This window comes from Schistosoma mansoni, chromosome 6 (genome assembly GCF_000237925.1).
Source record: "Schistosoma mansoni strain Puerto Rico chromosome 6, complete genome".
Lineage (NCBI taxonomy): Eukaryota > Metazoa > Platyhelminthes > Trematoda > Strigeidida > Schistosomatidae > Schistosoma > Schistosoma mansoni.
The window spans coordinates 6,386,008-6,402,921 of NC_031500.1; the positions used below are offsets into that span (position 1 = coordinate 6,386,008).

Here is a 16,914-nt window from a genome sequence, read left to right on the forward strand (position 1 = left end):
AATTACTTTTTTGATTGTGAAGTGCTATAATAAAAAAATAAAGATTTCGTTAAATACCGAAATTAACTGGAAAACCATTGAAAAACAGCGGGCATCTGACAAGTTCGGAATTTCACGCCAGTAATACTCATATGACACTTAATAATCTTATGTTGAATAGAAACTAAACTAAAGTGAACTTCTGTAATAGCCTAGTCGAAATTCGTAGCTAGTGGAGTTGACAGTGGAACAATCAATCACCATCGATGACATTGAATAAAGACTGTACAAATTGATTGGAGCTGGAAAAAATAGTCTTAGCGGCTGCAAGGTATCATACCCACAGTAAGGTCTGGGGGCAACAAACTAGGACCAGCCCTCACACAAATCGGACAACGAAGTGTGGCGCGTATATATTTGGTGCCTCTTTGTACCAGTGTTTACGTGTTTAAATAAATGGTAAATATAAATAAATAAAAGAACTTTTGAGTAATTTTAAGTTTTCCAGCTCGTTTAAGTTGGGCACAGAAAATATGATTTCCACAAGCAATATTAGACCAATGGTAACTAAGCTTTTCTTCTTATAAGGGGCTACCTAATATACTTGTATTCACTCTGTATTATAGGGTATTGAGATTGTTGAATTTGAAATTTCACATCACGGACTGACTTTCGTCAAACGACCAATGGAAGCAATGAATACCTGGTTCACCCTAGCATGATTCATTCAGTAACCGATCCTAGGACTTGCAGTTAGGAACACAAATTCATTCAAAAGTGAAGACAGAAAGACTGATTCAACAATGAGTATTATCCGCCAATTAGCTGATAAATGTTTACGATCGGGGAAATAGAATATCGGTTTGAGTGGGATGCTTAAGTGGATTCACCCATGTTGATACAAATATATGTTACTTAACAACACAAAATGTGCATTTAAATTTCCTATCTTTATACAAGAACTTAATTATGAAAAAAATAAAGACATTTATTTCATTCCATCATGTGTTGTTGGATTTATTTTTTTATAAACAACTGACACTGTCTACACTGAATAGAAAACAATTTTAGGCATTTCAACTAAATGGAAAATAAAAAAATACCTGGAGGTGCACAATACAACATTTGATGACATACTTAAATAACATTTGTTGCATTTGAGTTTCACAAAAGTGAAAAATACCAGAATGGGTAGATGGAGAGTTGGATAGAAAAGAATACACAATTTATGAGATGAATAAATGCAGTTGAAATTTATTTTCTGACATACTTCCATATAATATTAAAAAGATACTGTTATTGATAAACACGTTAAGTAGGGTTTAATATTTATCTGTTTTCTCTGCTTATTTAAAAGATTTTTAGTCGTCATAGTACAGTTACACCAGGACAGAGTTGGATAGAGAATGCTGGTGGGCGGCCTATGCTCTTCCACGAGGGGTAACAGGCGTAAGTAAGTAAGTACAGTTGCAATCTCAAGTCTTAATAAATTAAGAGGAAAAGAACAGGAGAAAGGATTGCTTCAATGGACAAAATAATTAATGGATGATTGTGCTAACACAGTAGAGAATGAAAAAAACCCATTATATTACAAATATACAGTGGAGTTTGTCAAACAACCTGTCTAATGTAAACTGTTCACCATAGGGATCAGTCATTCACTAACATTTTTTGTTGTATTCTCAATAATTATTGGAAAGTAAAGTTATGATAAGTAGCTATCAGTTATGACACATGGAAAATTTGACAAAAGCACTTTAAAGATGAATTGCTTTTTTTTTGATGAATTATATTTTCATTTCCGTAAAAGAAAGTAACCGCTCTTGATAATATAGTGTATTATTAATAATTATATGCAAATTAGACATTGTATTTACTTGTAAACATTGAAAGTTTATTATGCTGAGCCAATGTTACCTTAAACATGTTGAGATTATAAAACTCACTATTTCTTTTTTTTCAATGGACTGTTACAAGAAAAATAACGAGAGTTGTAAGTAGAACGAAGTATGCATTTTATCAGCTAAACTTATCAAAAAATAAGCCTACTGGTGAATTTAGAGAGAGAAGAGAGATTTCCTTCGAAATAAGGACAATTAAGAGAATATAATAAAAGAAAAAAAAAGAGACTAAAGACGAAAAATGTAACCAGGTAGTTATAACTCATAAACATATTATTATTATATGAACAAAATATCATGAATGCGAATAAGATACATCTACTAAATTACGATAAACAAGTGATTATACTGGAAATATATTAACTTTCAAATATTTTGAGATAAGGTATATATATACAAGAATATATAACAAAAGCACTATACACTTAAAGTATATAAAAAACCTAAGATGAATGGCATTTCTAGCATTTAAGATTGATAATAATGGAGTTTTGAAAATATTCGAAAATGTCCTGTACAGTTTGAAACCATTGTAATATATTATCTTTTCTTTGTTGAGAAGTTGGTAATCGATAATACTTCAGATGAGATATTCGAAGACATGAGAGCATAAACACTGCTCAAAAAATGAATAAATGGCTTAACCATTTTTGAAGAACTATTATATACAAAATTTAGAAAATTATAGTACAACGCTCCATAAAAACACATGACTTATATGGGGAGTGAAAATATGAAAACGCATGAACTAGCAAATTTGAAAAGGAGAAAACAAGTTATCTATGAAAATGAAATCCACTAATTTACTGATTATTGTGGGAATGACCTATGTATCAAAAAACCAACTACCAAAAAAATGCATCGCGCGACTAGTGTATCATTATAAACCGACTGAACATATGGAGCTACATTATCTGATTACATTACGCCGACAAAAAATAAAACTGTAATTTACAAAAAAATATAGATAAGACATATAGTAGTCACATGGTCCTTTTAAATCGAGATGAATTAGATCCCGCGTAGACAAATAGTAACCCGAAAAAAAAACATTACGAGAAAACAAAACAAAATAACAAACAACAAAAATGTGTAGTAAAGAACAAAAATTTATTTATTTATTTTTTTCAATTTTCTATGCAACATTATTCTAATGATGATGTTGAAACAATGAAGATAAGAGCATATATATATAGGATAGAAGAAACACTTACATGTGCATGTAATGTAAATAGATCATTTTCACATATATTTTAGTTGTGACATAAAAGTGACAATGATGTTTGACAGCATTGAAAATTGTAGTAATAATAATAATAATAATAATAGATAGTATGATAATAAATATAATGTAAGACAAACAAATGAAACATAAATGTCATAATACAATGTGAAGAGTCAATTAGACGGTAAGCTATCTGAATACTTCAAATTCTCTTTCGTTTTCTCCTTCATGAATTTATTATTCATTAATAAATGATGAAGACAAGTAGTCGGTAGACAGATACACACGAATAGATGAATAAAACAATTCACATAATTGAAGATGATTTTCATACATAAACACTAGTATCGATGGTGTATAACGTGAGTGTACATATATATACGATTAAATAATTATAATTATTTTTTAAATGAATGAAAATTGAATAAATGTAGAACCAAATTTGAAATATGATTGTTTCTGTTGTAATGATGATGATGATGATGGTAGCATTGGTCTAAAAAAAGAGCAAAATATTAAGATTGATTTTGTTCAAAAAGAAAAACAGACAGTGAATGGTTGAATACTTTCTTCTCAGGGAACAAGAAAAAGAAAAAAACCAAACTTATACAGCAATAACCATAATAATTCACATTGATGTATTTTACTGACATATTTATTCATTACAACACATAGTCAGTCAGTTTAGTCAAAATCAAGATGGAGTCTGGGGTAAATATGCGTGGAAAATCAAAATAATCTTGATATTAGCTGGTGTACAGTTCAATATATATTGAACTAGAAAAAAAAACTTTGATTGAATTAAACAATTGACTAACAAAACATAGAAGTAGATAAGATATTTCTATTCGTGTTTAGTATTTGGCGATACCATTTTATGATATTCTGGAGGAAGGACAACGTTACCATCGAAATAGAAAATTAAAATGTGTATATTCAAAAACAGGAAGTATGAAAAGAATATTAGTTAAATAGATGGACAACAACAAAAGAAATAAATAAAATATTTAAATTAATGAAACAATAATTACTATGGCACATGAACTATTTAACGTTTTTAGTACTAGGAACAACTTACAAAGTACTAACTTCTATACTTATAATTATCTCAAAAGATTTTTTGATAAACAAAAACTCATTCAGTTTCCAGTTACTTCTATTGATGAGATTCAGTGCAAAATGATTTCTCTTTAAAAGATATTGAAGCATTGTAAGGCATCAAGTTTTATAAAGCCGACAAAAAATATCCCCTCGAAAATTGTTGTATGATTGTGAAAAGTTTATTAAGAACAATATAATGAAAATTTTAAAAATAGAATAATATACATGTGTATATACTACATAGTAATGGGAAGTCTTCAGATTTCAGTCCAGTTACTTGTTAACAGTACACAGCAGACAAGGGATAATAAATAAAACATCGAATAAGAGGTATGAAGTAGGACGTAACTAAGTTTAGATATATTGACCGTATACTGCTCTACCAGACAGTTAGTTAAAGTTGAATTATAACTAAGTGACAAAATAAGATTATAGTTAAGACATGACAACAATGAAAAATAAAAGTAGTGAATAACATAGCGATGGTTGGACATGTGGAAAAAATAGTACATCGGGAAAACAAAACGAACTAATTGAGAATGATCATTGAACAACTGAATGTAATTTATCAAGTTTGGATTTTTGTACTTGAATTTCAATTAAAATTATTGTCTGAAGTAGCGAACAATGTGGTTGGAAATTTCGAACTATTCAAAATCACTGTCATCAACGTGATTGAAGAGAATACTTTTATCTTATTAGTTAAAAAGGAATTTAGGTTAGTGTTTATAACAAGTGAAGTTTTCGTTCTGGTATATTGTAATAACTCACAAACTAAAAGTCAAACTTTATGGTTAGGATTATGTAGAATCTGTAATGTGCATAGCGAAGGTCTGTTAGTTCTGTTAACTCTGACATTATCATTTAAATTACGAATAAAAAATCTAGAAAAATCAACAGCTAATCATTGACCCAGTTAGTTGTATTGAAATTCTTTGGAGAAATATTAATATTAAAAGAATTAACCTGTTCTCCATAAGTACAGTGTATTTTCTTTACGGCGGTGTTAGCAGGAGCACTATAACTGTCAACTGTAAAGATGCACTATGAAGTGATAGAGAGGTTAAGATCTTGTCTACAGGTTACATGACTAGTTGAGTCTTTACTATGATATTTGGTTGCACAGTAAAAGCCTAATAAAAAGTAACGCAACTAATGTGAACCACTTCAATCATATGTAAGAGGACTAGAATACAAATATCCTTACATTGCTAAATAATACGGCCAAGTTAGGTTATCCTGCATAAAAGCATTGATTAGATTTAATAAAACTAAGTGTTAGATAATTCTTGGTAATTTATTTTGCAAGGAGTCACAAACCATTTTTCAAATTATGATCTTTCCCTTAAACATACTAGTGAAATACAGATTGTTGTAGTATACCTATATATGTAACACAGAGTAATAAGTGCTATTCACTTTCTCAGTCTAGAAGAATAAAAGTTTAATCGTGACTTTACCGAAATATTTCTGGATTCGGTTTCACATTTAACACATAAAATTTTGCAACAGAACGCTTACTAATTGCCAATACTAAAGATGGATGTTCTAAAGTTATAAGAATGGAATGAAGATCAAAGCATACACATACGATTAATATTAATCCTAACAATCCACTGATGAATAACGAGATGGATAGAAATAAAACGCAAAATAATCTCACATCTCAGCTTTTATGTTTTGGGGAAAGAAATACAGGATAATAAATGCGGAAAGTAAAAAAATTACAAAGAATTTCAGAGAGAGAGAAAAAACTAAATAATGATTTTGTAGTTATTTCGATATACTGTTAAATAGATAAGGATACAAAGTTAAAATTACGATGATGTTTAGATTCTGCATATAGTTGGTGGAAAAATTGTATAAAACATAGTAATAAGGTTATTTGATATTTGTTAATTAAATTACCTTGACAGAAGTAGCGATTTCTTGTTTAACTGGGTTATTAGTAATGAATAGCATTTTATAAATTTATATTACACACATTCTACCCACCAACATTATGTGGAAAGGGAACAGGACGATAAGTTGCTGATTGTTAGTGAAATAGAGAAATCGATAGCTGGATTGAGGTGAAGCAGAACGACTTAAGGTCTTTAAAGATGGTACTCCAGGAACCTTTAATGAGCTTCGAAACCGAACGTAATTCCATTTACCTGGATGTCATGACTAGTTGTTTCATTTTATAAGGAACGACAAAAATCATCTTATGGTAACCACCCAGGGGCTAATGTAAGTAATATCGCATCTAAAATATTAGCTCCCATAATTATCGGAAGTTTATGCACAGTGAATATAAGGAAACCAGGCATATTTCTGACGTGAATATAGATGCATTGACTGTTTACCTTTCAGGAAGTTTAGTAATATGGGGAAACTTAACAACATTTGACTACAACCCTAGTCTTTGGAGTGCTGACAGGATTATACCGAGAGATTTATTGGCAGTGTTCGTGATAAAAAGCCTGAAGCCAGTCTGATTTTCTCGTGTTTGCAGTTCACGAGTCTTTGTTCGGCTCCCAATAATTATTGAGACTAGTATGTTAGATGCTACATTAGTTAAACTAATCGCTCTATGGTTATCACAAGATAGTTTTGAAGCTTTTTCACATATTGGGACAATTAGTAATTGTGACCAATCAGATGGGATTACGTCCAACTCCCAGATTTTAGCTAAAATATTAGTCAACCCAGTCGTTAAAATTGGACCACCATATTTAAAGACCTATGGAGCCAATCCATCTGGACCAGCTGCATCCTCCTTTTGCATCTTAAGCCTGGACTCAGATTGATGACATCGCGATCAGCTACCTCTGGTGTGGTTGTGTACAAGACTGCCGCTCCTTTCGGAGTGCCTATCTGGACTCTGATCATTCCCTAGTTTGCGCTAATCTTACCTTACTTTTCAGTGGCCAACAAATTCATCGTCCTAAACGAATCGACGTCAGTAAATTGGTCTCAGCTTCTGTTGCAACTAAATATCAACCCGAGCTAGGCTCAAGGCTAGCTACCATTTCACCGAAAAGTATAGATGAGCATTGGCTGCAATTGCATGACGCCATGAAAATGGAGAGTAAAGCCGCTTAAGAATTCGCGAAACATCCCGCTTGTAATTGCTGGGTTTCTTCAGGCTTCTTACAACTCACTGAAGCGCGTCAGTCTACTACGGGTGATCGTGAGTTTGACCACAAAAGACGACTGTTACGTGATGGATTTGGGCAAAACTTGCGTAAGAACCGAAAAGCCTGGTGGTCGGAGTGTGCCAATGAGTTGGAAGCAGCAACTGCATCTGATAACTGCCGGAAGCTCTTCCAACTCATCCGAGCCACTGGCAGAAGTCTGGTGTGAGTGAAACAATCTGTGAGGATGACGGGATGCCAATCACTAACATCTATCGACGTCTTGAACAATGGGTGGAATTCTTCGAAGGGCAGTTCAACTGACCTGCTGCTCCAGCAACATCGACCGGATTGTCCTGCCCTCCATGGCCTGTGAAGACTGATCCACCAAATGAGACGGAAATTCGCAAGGAACTCCAACTCCTGAGGCGACACAAATCACCAGGCCCAGACGATCTACCTCTGGCCCTTTTTTAAAGATAGTGGTGATTTTCTGGTTAAGGAACTGGCTAAGTTGTTTACAAAGTTTTGGCAATTAGAGAGTGTTCCAATATCATGGAACGAGTAGATAGTTGTTCCTATCTTTAAAAAGGGTTCGCATCATTTCTACAACAACTATCGCGTGATAAGTTTACTCTTGATTGCGTCCAAAATATTGGCTTTCGTCATACTTCGTAGATTGTTCAAAACCTGTTAGCGGAATATGGATAGGATTAAAGCGTGTTCTGTGCAAGATTATGTTGGGGCACACTGAGTGGCTATTTCTTAATCAATCAGCGCTAGTGGATACTTGGAGAAGACTTTAGAATCTTCTCGTATAAAAACTATAAATATACTAACGTTTTTCTTATTGTAATTCCTGCTTCTATCTACCCTTGTTATTCAGAATATAATTTCATCTATGTTCAACCGTGTTCTGGTTTGGGGACTTGTCGAGTGAATTGGTGTCCAAGAATACTAAGCAATAGGAATAGCTGGGTAGTAATAAGAGAAATTATAACAAAACGAGAGATTGACTCGCGAGGAGCAGGCTGGTTTTTGTTTTGGTTGAGGATGTATTGATCATATCTTCACCCTCCGCCAAATGTTAGAACACTGTCATACTTATCACAGGCCAACAATCGCAGTGTTTCTTGACATTAGGACCACCTTGAATTCGTTGGACAGGACAGTTCTCTGGGATTGTCTATTGAAGAAGAGTGTGCCTGAGAAGTTTACTATTATGTTAAAAGCCCTATATACCAACACCTCAGACAAAGTGAGAGCATACAATCACCTCTCTCTATTGCTCCATTTAAGCGGTGCGGTTTGAGAGGGTTGTCCAATCTTACCATTCCTCTTCAACTTTGCCTTCGATGACGTTCTGGAAACAGTTCCAATGGATGTAAGTAATGGTGTTGTGGATCTGTTGCCTGAAGAAGGACCTTGAACATGCGGATGACACTGTCTTACTGTGTGATGATACCCAAGTCATGCAATCTGCACTCAATTAGTTGGCAGTCAGTGTCTGTAGGCGTGGTATGTGCCTTGCACCTTACAAGTGCAAAGTACTTCCACGAGACTGTCATGACCCTGAATCCGCACTCACCTCGGGCAGTGAGCAAATAGAAGTAGTCGAGATGCTCGTGTATCTAAGTGCTGGTGGTGGGGTGAGGGATCAGATTAATTCACGTACAGTGAAATCCAGAGCAACTCATGCTAATCTGGAATATCTTTGGCGCCTTCGTGATGTTAGTCTGACTGCAAAAGGTCGGATCTACAACGCATCGGTGAGAGCAGTTTCGCTCTATGCTTGTGGAAATTGACCTCTTCGAATTGAGGATGTTAGACGACTCTTTGTGCTTGATCATCGTTGTCTCCGAAGGATTGCTGACATTCAGTGGCGACACCATATTAATAATGCAGAGGTTCGACAGCGTATGTTCGGACACAGCGACGACAATTCAATTGGTGTCACTATCTTGAAGCATCGAATTCAGTGGCTTGGGTATATTTTACGGACATCACCCCAGAGAATTCCACATAGTGGATTATTCACCGACGCTAGGAAAGGTTGGAAAAAGCAGAGAGGTGGTCAGTGTATGACACGACGTCGCGGTATGAAAGGAAGATGTACAGGAGTGGCTTCTGTTGGTCCTTCATGACTCCCTGGTTGGGTCCTAGAGATGGTGCAACACTGGCTAGAGACGTTATCAGACATGGTTCGAAACAGAGGCCAGTGGCGATGTTGCCGTAACTTTCTTTTACTTTCGTCATGAAAGTAAACGTAATTTGTTTAACTGAAAGGATTCTTTCTGGCTGTATTTTTGCTAACTGAACTGTTTCTCCTATTATTGTTATTATTATTCCACTCTCATACACTAATTGCTGTCCATTGTTCTTCTTATTATATGCACTTTACATTTTCTGTCTCTTTACAACCTCATTGTTATTTCGTGGAGCATATGTATTTCGTACTCCGTTGTACCAATGTTTATGTGTTCGAATAAATAAATATCAGCCTCTTGAAGGTTCATTACTGGGATAATATCGGTGGAGTCAGAATTTATAGCAAACTGTTATTTAGATGAGCTAAGTCGAGTGATTTTCGTCTGAGCTATTCACTTCGATCATTTTTGTCTTTATCACAGACATGATATTTTCCTTATGTAGAGACCTAACGATTTATAGTATGCCGATGACGTAGTGCTGTTCGGTAAAAGGGATAAAAAATGCATAGCCTTTCATAAATGATCAAAGAACGTTTGGGTGTACCTTCTTTACTACGAGTGGAAAAGTACTATTTCAAGGTTAGGTTGTTTTAATGCCTATATTGTGTAGTAGTCAAGTGTGTTGTTCACTTAACTTATACTCTAAGTCTCAGCAGATGTGTTCGGTCAGTGGCTGACAAAATTTTGGTACGGATGGGAAGTAACCTGCTCTGTTTTTACCATTTTAGGGTTGGACGCATTATTGTCAACGTTAATATTTGAAAAGTCATTGCCATAACTGATAAGAATGTGCATCATGATGTATATTTCGACAATAAAACTACCGATAAACTATAATAGGCTTCTTTCTTAATTATTCAATGTTGACTTTAAACAATGTGTTCTGAAAAACAATGGTTGAAATTAGCGGTCAAGACAAATAGAAATGTTCATATTGCATCATCAACTTTGGGAAAGTATTATTGCAGAGCTGATCATAAATTTTATTCATAGACAACTATCCTCATTTGCCTTATCTTTAATATTAAACATGGAAATGCTAGGAGAGTAGAGTATCAGTTGATAACTTACTCTTTTAAGTATGTAGAGAACTTAGGATGATAAGTCGTTGGTTAGATTTTTTAAGTCTTGTTATCAACAGCAGTTTGGTTGTGATCACACCGAAAATTATTTTGATACTTACCTTAGACTATTAAATTGCCGCACGGTAGTATTATTAACCGAGTTTTTAGAAAAATGAGCATGGTTAATTGTGTTCTGTTTCTGGTTTTATTATACAATAAATTGCATTTCAAGGGAATAGGTATCCGAGGAAATTAAGCTCGCATGAGCCTGGTACTTTCAGTCACTGATCTGAGACAGTTTAGATTAGGATCACAATATAAGAAATTGTCGTATAACCCACAAACTATGAGTGAATTCCGGCTATGTAGTAAAATCGTGCTTTTAAATGGATATTTCTAAAACTTACTATGTTTAGCTACTTATTTGTGTACAAAAACTATGAAATAAGTCTATCAGGAAGAAAGACTTTTGTGCATCGGTTCTTTTCCAGTATTAGTCACCTAGGTTGATTTACAGTTATTTTTAAGGAGCTGGAAATGTATTCATTAGCAGTGTGAACGAAAATACAACGATTAAACTATCAGTGAAAAGTATAGCACGACATACCTGAGTAATTATTCAGTTTTTATATTACCAGGTTCTGAATCGTCATCGGCATAGTCATCGTCATCTACAGTCTCATGACGGCCATATTCACTACCACGACTTCTTCGAGGACAGGGTGGGGATCGTGTTTTCAGTAACCGCTTGCTACGAATTTCATTTGATATTTCTGAATCTGAAGTACCAGATGTAGATCTTGTATCTGACTGATCACATGAGTGATCTCTCGGGATGTCCGATGGGCCAAATTTTCCATTATGCACTGACTCCAATGTTGGAGTATCGCCTCCACTACGGTCGTTATTCTCATCCTCCTCCTCTGCATCCCAGTCGCTATTTTCACGGTTCTCTTCAACACTATGTGAACTGGAAGAATGGTGGTTATCGAATGTAGGATGCTCAGGCTTTATGTTTTGCCTCACAAGTGATGTCGCATGCTTACCTGTATGATTTGATCTATCTGAATGAGAGTTTGATCTCATTGATTTTTCAGACAAACTCTCCCCCTCATTATTAGCAGATCGGCGAGAAACTATTGAAGAACGTTCAGAAGACGCAGAGTTAGATGATGCAGAAGGAGATGGAGGAGGTGATGGAAGCGCATATATAGTCAAAAAATGATCACTATGACAGTGATGTATCAGTCCCCAAGCAGTTGAAAAGTTGGCACCACAATATGCACATTCTAAATTCTCTGGCTCACCTACTAGAAAAAAGAGAAATACGGTCACATTCATTGGAGAAATTCTTTTTAACCTGGATTAAAACAAAAAAAGTAATAAATTTTCTCAAGGATTCATGATTGGTTATGGCTTGAGTGCAGGTTAACCGAATGATTATATTAACAAAAAATATTGATATTTACTGGTATTGAGTAAAAGTTCTCCATAAACATCCACTGACAATGTTATGACTGTAATTATAAAGTAAATAAATATAAGAAAAATTTATTCTGAAGAGTCATTTGTTATTGAGTTTCCTGGTTCAAAAATACAAACAAAAGTACTAAACTGAGTAGATATAAATGTTACTAGTCACTACATTGATTTAACAAGGCAAGAATTAGGCCTGACAAGCATTAATTCTACTGGAGAGTTAATGACTTATAGCTGCTATTCCTTCCAACCATTCATTCGCTAACTTTTGATCATGTTTATTCTTGTGTTCGTCATTTTGTAAATAAGCACGTTGGCTTATTTGAAGCAAAATCTATTCTACTGAACAGCTGTTTTATCATCTGATGTTAGTTCAATTGGGAGCTTACGTCAATAATTTGGTTTCACGAGCAGCCGTCACTCGATTAATTCGTATTACTGAAGATCACGTATCGATTGGAGTGTTATTCATTAGCTTTAACAATAACAAACCTTTTTCTCTTATCAAATTCTTCTTGATAACAACATATAGTTAGATTAAGTGTCCGAATGATGACGGTTCAATATGGATATGGACTGATCAGTTACAACTGGCCTCGAAATCGCTTGGAAGTTGGTGTTTTCTAGATTTAATGTATGAAGAAAAATTCAGTTGCTTACAGATCAACTATACACATTAGTTTGACTATATATAGCTTTGACTTGTATAGGCCAATAAAAAGAGTGAATAAGAAAACAGAAAGGTGATGAAATATTCAAAACTGGGAATGACAGTAGTAAATAGAATAACAGAATACTTATAAAATACATTTAAAGTAGTTTAAGAAATCGGTGATTTATTGTCATCATGGTCAAACAAACTAAAATGTATAAAAGATGAACCTGAAGACAGGTAACTATTATCGATTTCATTGTAAATAATGGCTAGTGAAAACTATATGGAACATCTAAGTGCACGGATGATAGATTGAACCTAGTCCTATTTTACACTTACCGGCTCGACAACGACAACCAGCTCCGCTATCTTTGTCCAAACTGCAACCAGCCATTTTATGTGAAATAAGTTCATCAACTTGTTCAAATAAACGACGACAACGTCCGCATATCAGAATATCCTCTGAATGTGAATGGACACCTAGAATAAGGATACGCAAACGACAGAATAGAAGTTTGTTAGTGAGCCTATACAACTAGTAGTCTTAAAAGTTTTGAATCCATGTATAGATAATTCACAAGAAATACACGTTTATATTGTATCTTCAAATAATACGAACAGAGAGATTTGGAAAACATTGTATTCAAAAAGATTTACAGAGATAATTGTTCTCATAATCAGAAATTTTAATCTGCTTAAATGTATCAAGTGACAAAAATATCCAATAATCTTATTTAATAATTTTTTATTTCAGTCTAGAGTAATTCATGGTTATTTCATAACTAGAGTAAAGTACATTCAGTTGGAGAATGAGTCTTTTTTGGAGAATCGATTCTTCTTCTTATTATTATTATAAGACTACAAAAAGGAACGGTGCAACGATCGTATATTGTTATTAAGTTAATGTATATGTAATTTGTAATATGTACTGATTATAAGTAATTGCATGAATCACTGTTGGCTCATTTAACCTTGTAGTGGTTCAAAATAGCGGTTGTAAGGGCTTGGTTGGCTATATACGCTGCAAAGGAAAACAAGACTTGGAATATATGTCATATCATAAACTCAACTTTTGTGTTTCTATCAACAACAGCAAGCAATGATTACCAAATCATTTTTACCTCCTGTTACTATAGTAGAGGATGTGATTAGAGATCTCTAATACTTTTCTGTTAAATCACTAAATTTACTTTGCACTTCCAAAGATTATCTGAATGACAACATGAAAATGAATTTATGTGGTGCAAAGAGAGTGCTAGTGAGCGACCTATGCTCCTCCACGAGGGTTAATAGGCGTAAGTAATAAAATGACTGACAAAAGGAGAGATTTAGCTTTCATTTATTTCTCCTACATAAAGGAATACGTTCCCACCAAGAAGTAAACCAATGTTCTTAGTTCTCGAACTTTTTTCAACAATAAACGGTCTACAAGGACAAGGCAACATTAATACCAAAAGTATCGTTAAAAATCGTTTAATTTTTAAATAGCTGATCAAGCAGTAAGATTATCAACTGCTTATAGCTTGACCTCATGTTCATCTGATAATGATTACAGAGTTGTATGTAATAACTTGGGATGATTGGAAATACCCAATTGATTGAACTTACTTGAATGAGGACTATTACTTTTTGTCGACGAGGTTGTACGATTGGGCTGCTGAACAGGAGGATGGTCAGATTCGAAGGAATGGCCTAGATTTTGTGAGCGATTTAGATTTACATCGGAATTTTTTTCCGCCGGTTGCGAATTTTGATTTGAACTAGTTGTGGATGGGTTTGTTGGGCGAGAGGAAGTAGACACCATAATTCGATTACGCACTAAAGAGTTGCTGGTTGATTGATCGGGCACAGAACGAGCAGGACCAGAGTTTGATGACTGGCGACGATTTGCTGGAGGTATAAGGCTATCAGTTGCAGAAACAAGTGAGACTAAATTCTGTCCTCTAGCTCCAGCAGGCAAAGAGTTCGAGTTAAAATTATGATTACCAGTATTACCTAACACTCCATCCAAACGAGTACGTTTGGCAGCAAGAGAGTTAGTTGTTGAGGACGCAGTTGTTGTAGCGTTCGATAATCTGGTATATTTATTGCGTATATTACCCGCTGTAACTGCTGTTTGGGCACTAGAAACGTTTAAAGCAGACAATGAGGGGGTATGGAACACTGAATTTGCCGCAGCAGCAAAATTAACGAGGTTGGGCTGGCCCATAATACCTTCCAAACCAAACTGCTGCAGTGACAGAACCGAATTTCCAGTTATACTGCTAAGGGCTTGAGCTTGTAAAGCAAGTTCTGAAAGGTTAGTGCTGAAAATGTAATCGAAACAAAGTTTGAATATATTGTGGGGGACTCTGCGGTCAATCTTAGAAAGTCTTGACACTTTTACCATGGCATAAATGCTTTTAGTGAACAATAGTTAATAAATGACCACCTCAATGAAGCGTAGAAAAGTTTATTTATTCATAAAATCAAGTCTTTATTACCATTATTCTCAGAATATGAACACACCCTGGAAATAATTACGAAATAGACTAACAGTTTGCCTTCCAACTCCTTGTAAGAACTATTGAAGACAAAAGTATGATAATGCTTAGAAACAGACTTACAAGACCAGGCGAGCTAGTTTTTATTAGTAAATAATCACTAAAAGACTAAGATCAATACTATTTGAAATACGAAACAGACCTCAATCAGAAAGTTCTTACACTCTTACCTGAAGATCACCGGGAGCTGATGACATAGAGGACTCAAGTTACACATCTGTTTACATCCTATTTTATACAGCCTACCTCCATAGTACGCGACAGTGTCAGAGGGGTTATGGCTTAGTATGGATAAATGTTTCAACAAGCTCGGTGGTCGATTTTAGAATTGTGTCGATGTGTGTAAAGTTGTTTGTTTTTGACCTAATGGACAGAAATGACTAGTTTTGGGTGTGGTTCTGAATGAAACTTTGTATTTATTACTCTACGTCGGTAGCAGCGTCAGCTAGATTTGCCCGATATTGTTTGTTTCGAACTTTGTCGACAAGCGATTCTAGCTAACAAGCCGACAAGTGGGTACCATAATATCTAGAGCTACTTGTCAACGGCCATTTGCATAGACGATTTAATGATGTTAGATTTAAATATACTCGATATTCTGAAGCCAATAGAAATATCCGACTAGAGTTGATTATGAATTACTATAACAGTGAGTTCAAAGCAAAACTGAAAACAAAGTTTCGAAGGAAACTAGAGACTCACGAAACAACAAAACTGTCATACCTTGTCAAGGGGTTCCTAGAAAGGGGAATTACTCAATTATTATATAGGTAAAGCAAGTTACCAGGACGGAAGCGACGAACCAATATTCGATCTCCCTCGCTTACGGTTTTTCGGTTCGGATGCTATGGTTACATCTATGATAGAAAAATTATGCAATGAGATGGAATTATTACTAATAAAACATATCAGTGGAGTGAAAATTCGAGATAGCGGTGAAAACCAGTTGAAATGAAAACATCTCATTCAAAAATATCTTACCTAAAACCATATTGTAATAGGTTTTTGAATCTTCACCAATAACTGCGGCTCGTGCATTAGTCTCGTTTGCGTATTGAATGAATGCATATCCTTTGTGTACTGATATTCCCACGACTGCCCCATATTTCGAGAAAATCGACTCAAGTTCTGTTTTTGTCATATGCACTGTGTTAAGATTTCCAACGAAAACACGCGACTTGAGACTGTTTGGATCCGTCCTATTAGTAATATTGCTTACGCCAATCATGATCAATTAGTGTGAAGCACAATTGACAAAACAGCCGCCACTTTATATTCCCACCATCTGAGTACGAAGATAAAAAAATATTTGAGGATTTTGGGAGAATAATTATTTAGTGGTTTCATCCAGTACCTGGATTAATTTTTTCAGCAGATTTATGCTGATTTGTAACGGTATTCTAGATCCTCATAGTTTAGTCAGTTTTAATGAATGTTAGTGGAAGATGCTCCGCTTACATGTTGTCAAGAAAACGGGAGGCACACTACCAACATTGACACAATCGCATATACGTTTCTGAAAGAAAGTGTCACTAATTTTGTAGTTGTGAATAAATGCACAGGATAAATTGTTCAATAGGCCTTTGACATTGATGCTGATTTCACTAGTTAAACTGGACGCACCCTAGCTGAAAGCTC

General features: G+C 34.8%; 1 protein-coding gene across 1 annotated transcript; it reads right to left on the minus strand.

Moving 5' to 3' along the window:
* Positions 1-2,974: 2,974 nt before the first annotated feature.
* Smp_147150 (putative heterogeneous nuclear ribonucleoprotein C (C1/C2)) lies at positions 2,975-16,504 on the minus strand (the record flags this gene model as incomplete). The annotated part of the gene is made up of 7 exons (XM_018798091.1): positions 2,975-3,601; positions 11,207-11,909; positions 13,073-13,213; positions 14,342-15,039; positions 16,000-16,014; positions 16,061-16,133; positions 16,258-16,504. 6 exons carry the CDS (start codon positions 16,502-16,504, stop codon positions 11,215-11,217), a joined length of 1,869 nt encoding a protein of 622 aa, XP_018653067.1. The 3' UTR covers positions 2,975-3,601; positions 11,207-11,214.
* Between the last annotated feature and the right edge of the window lie 410 nt (positions 16,505-16,914).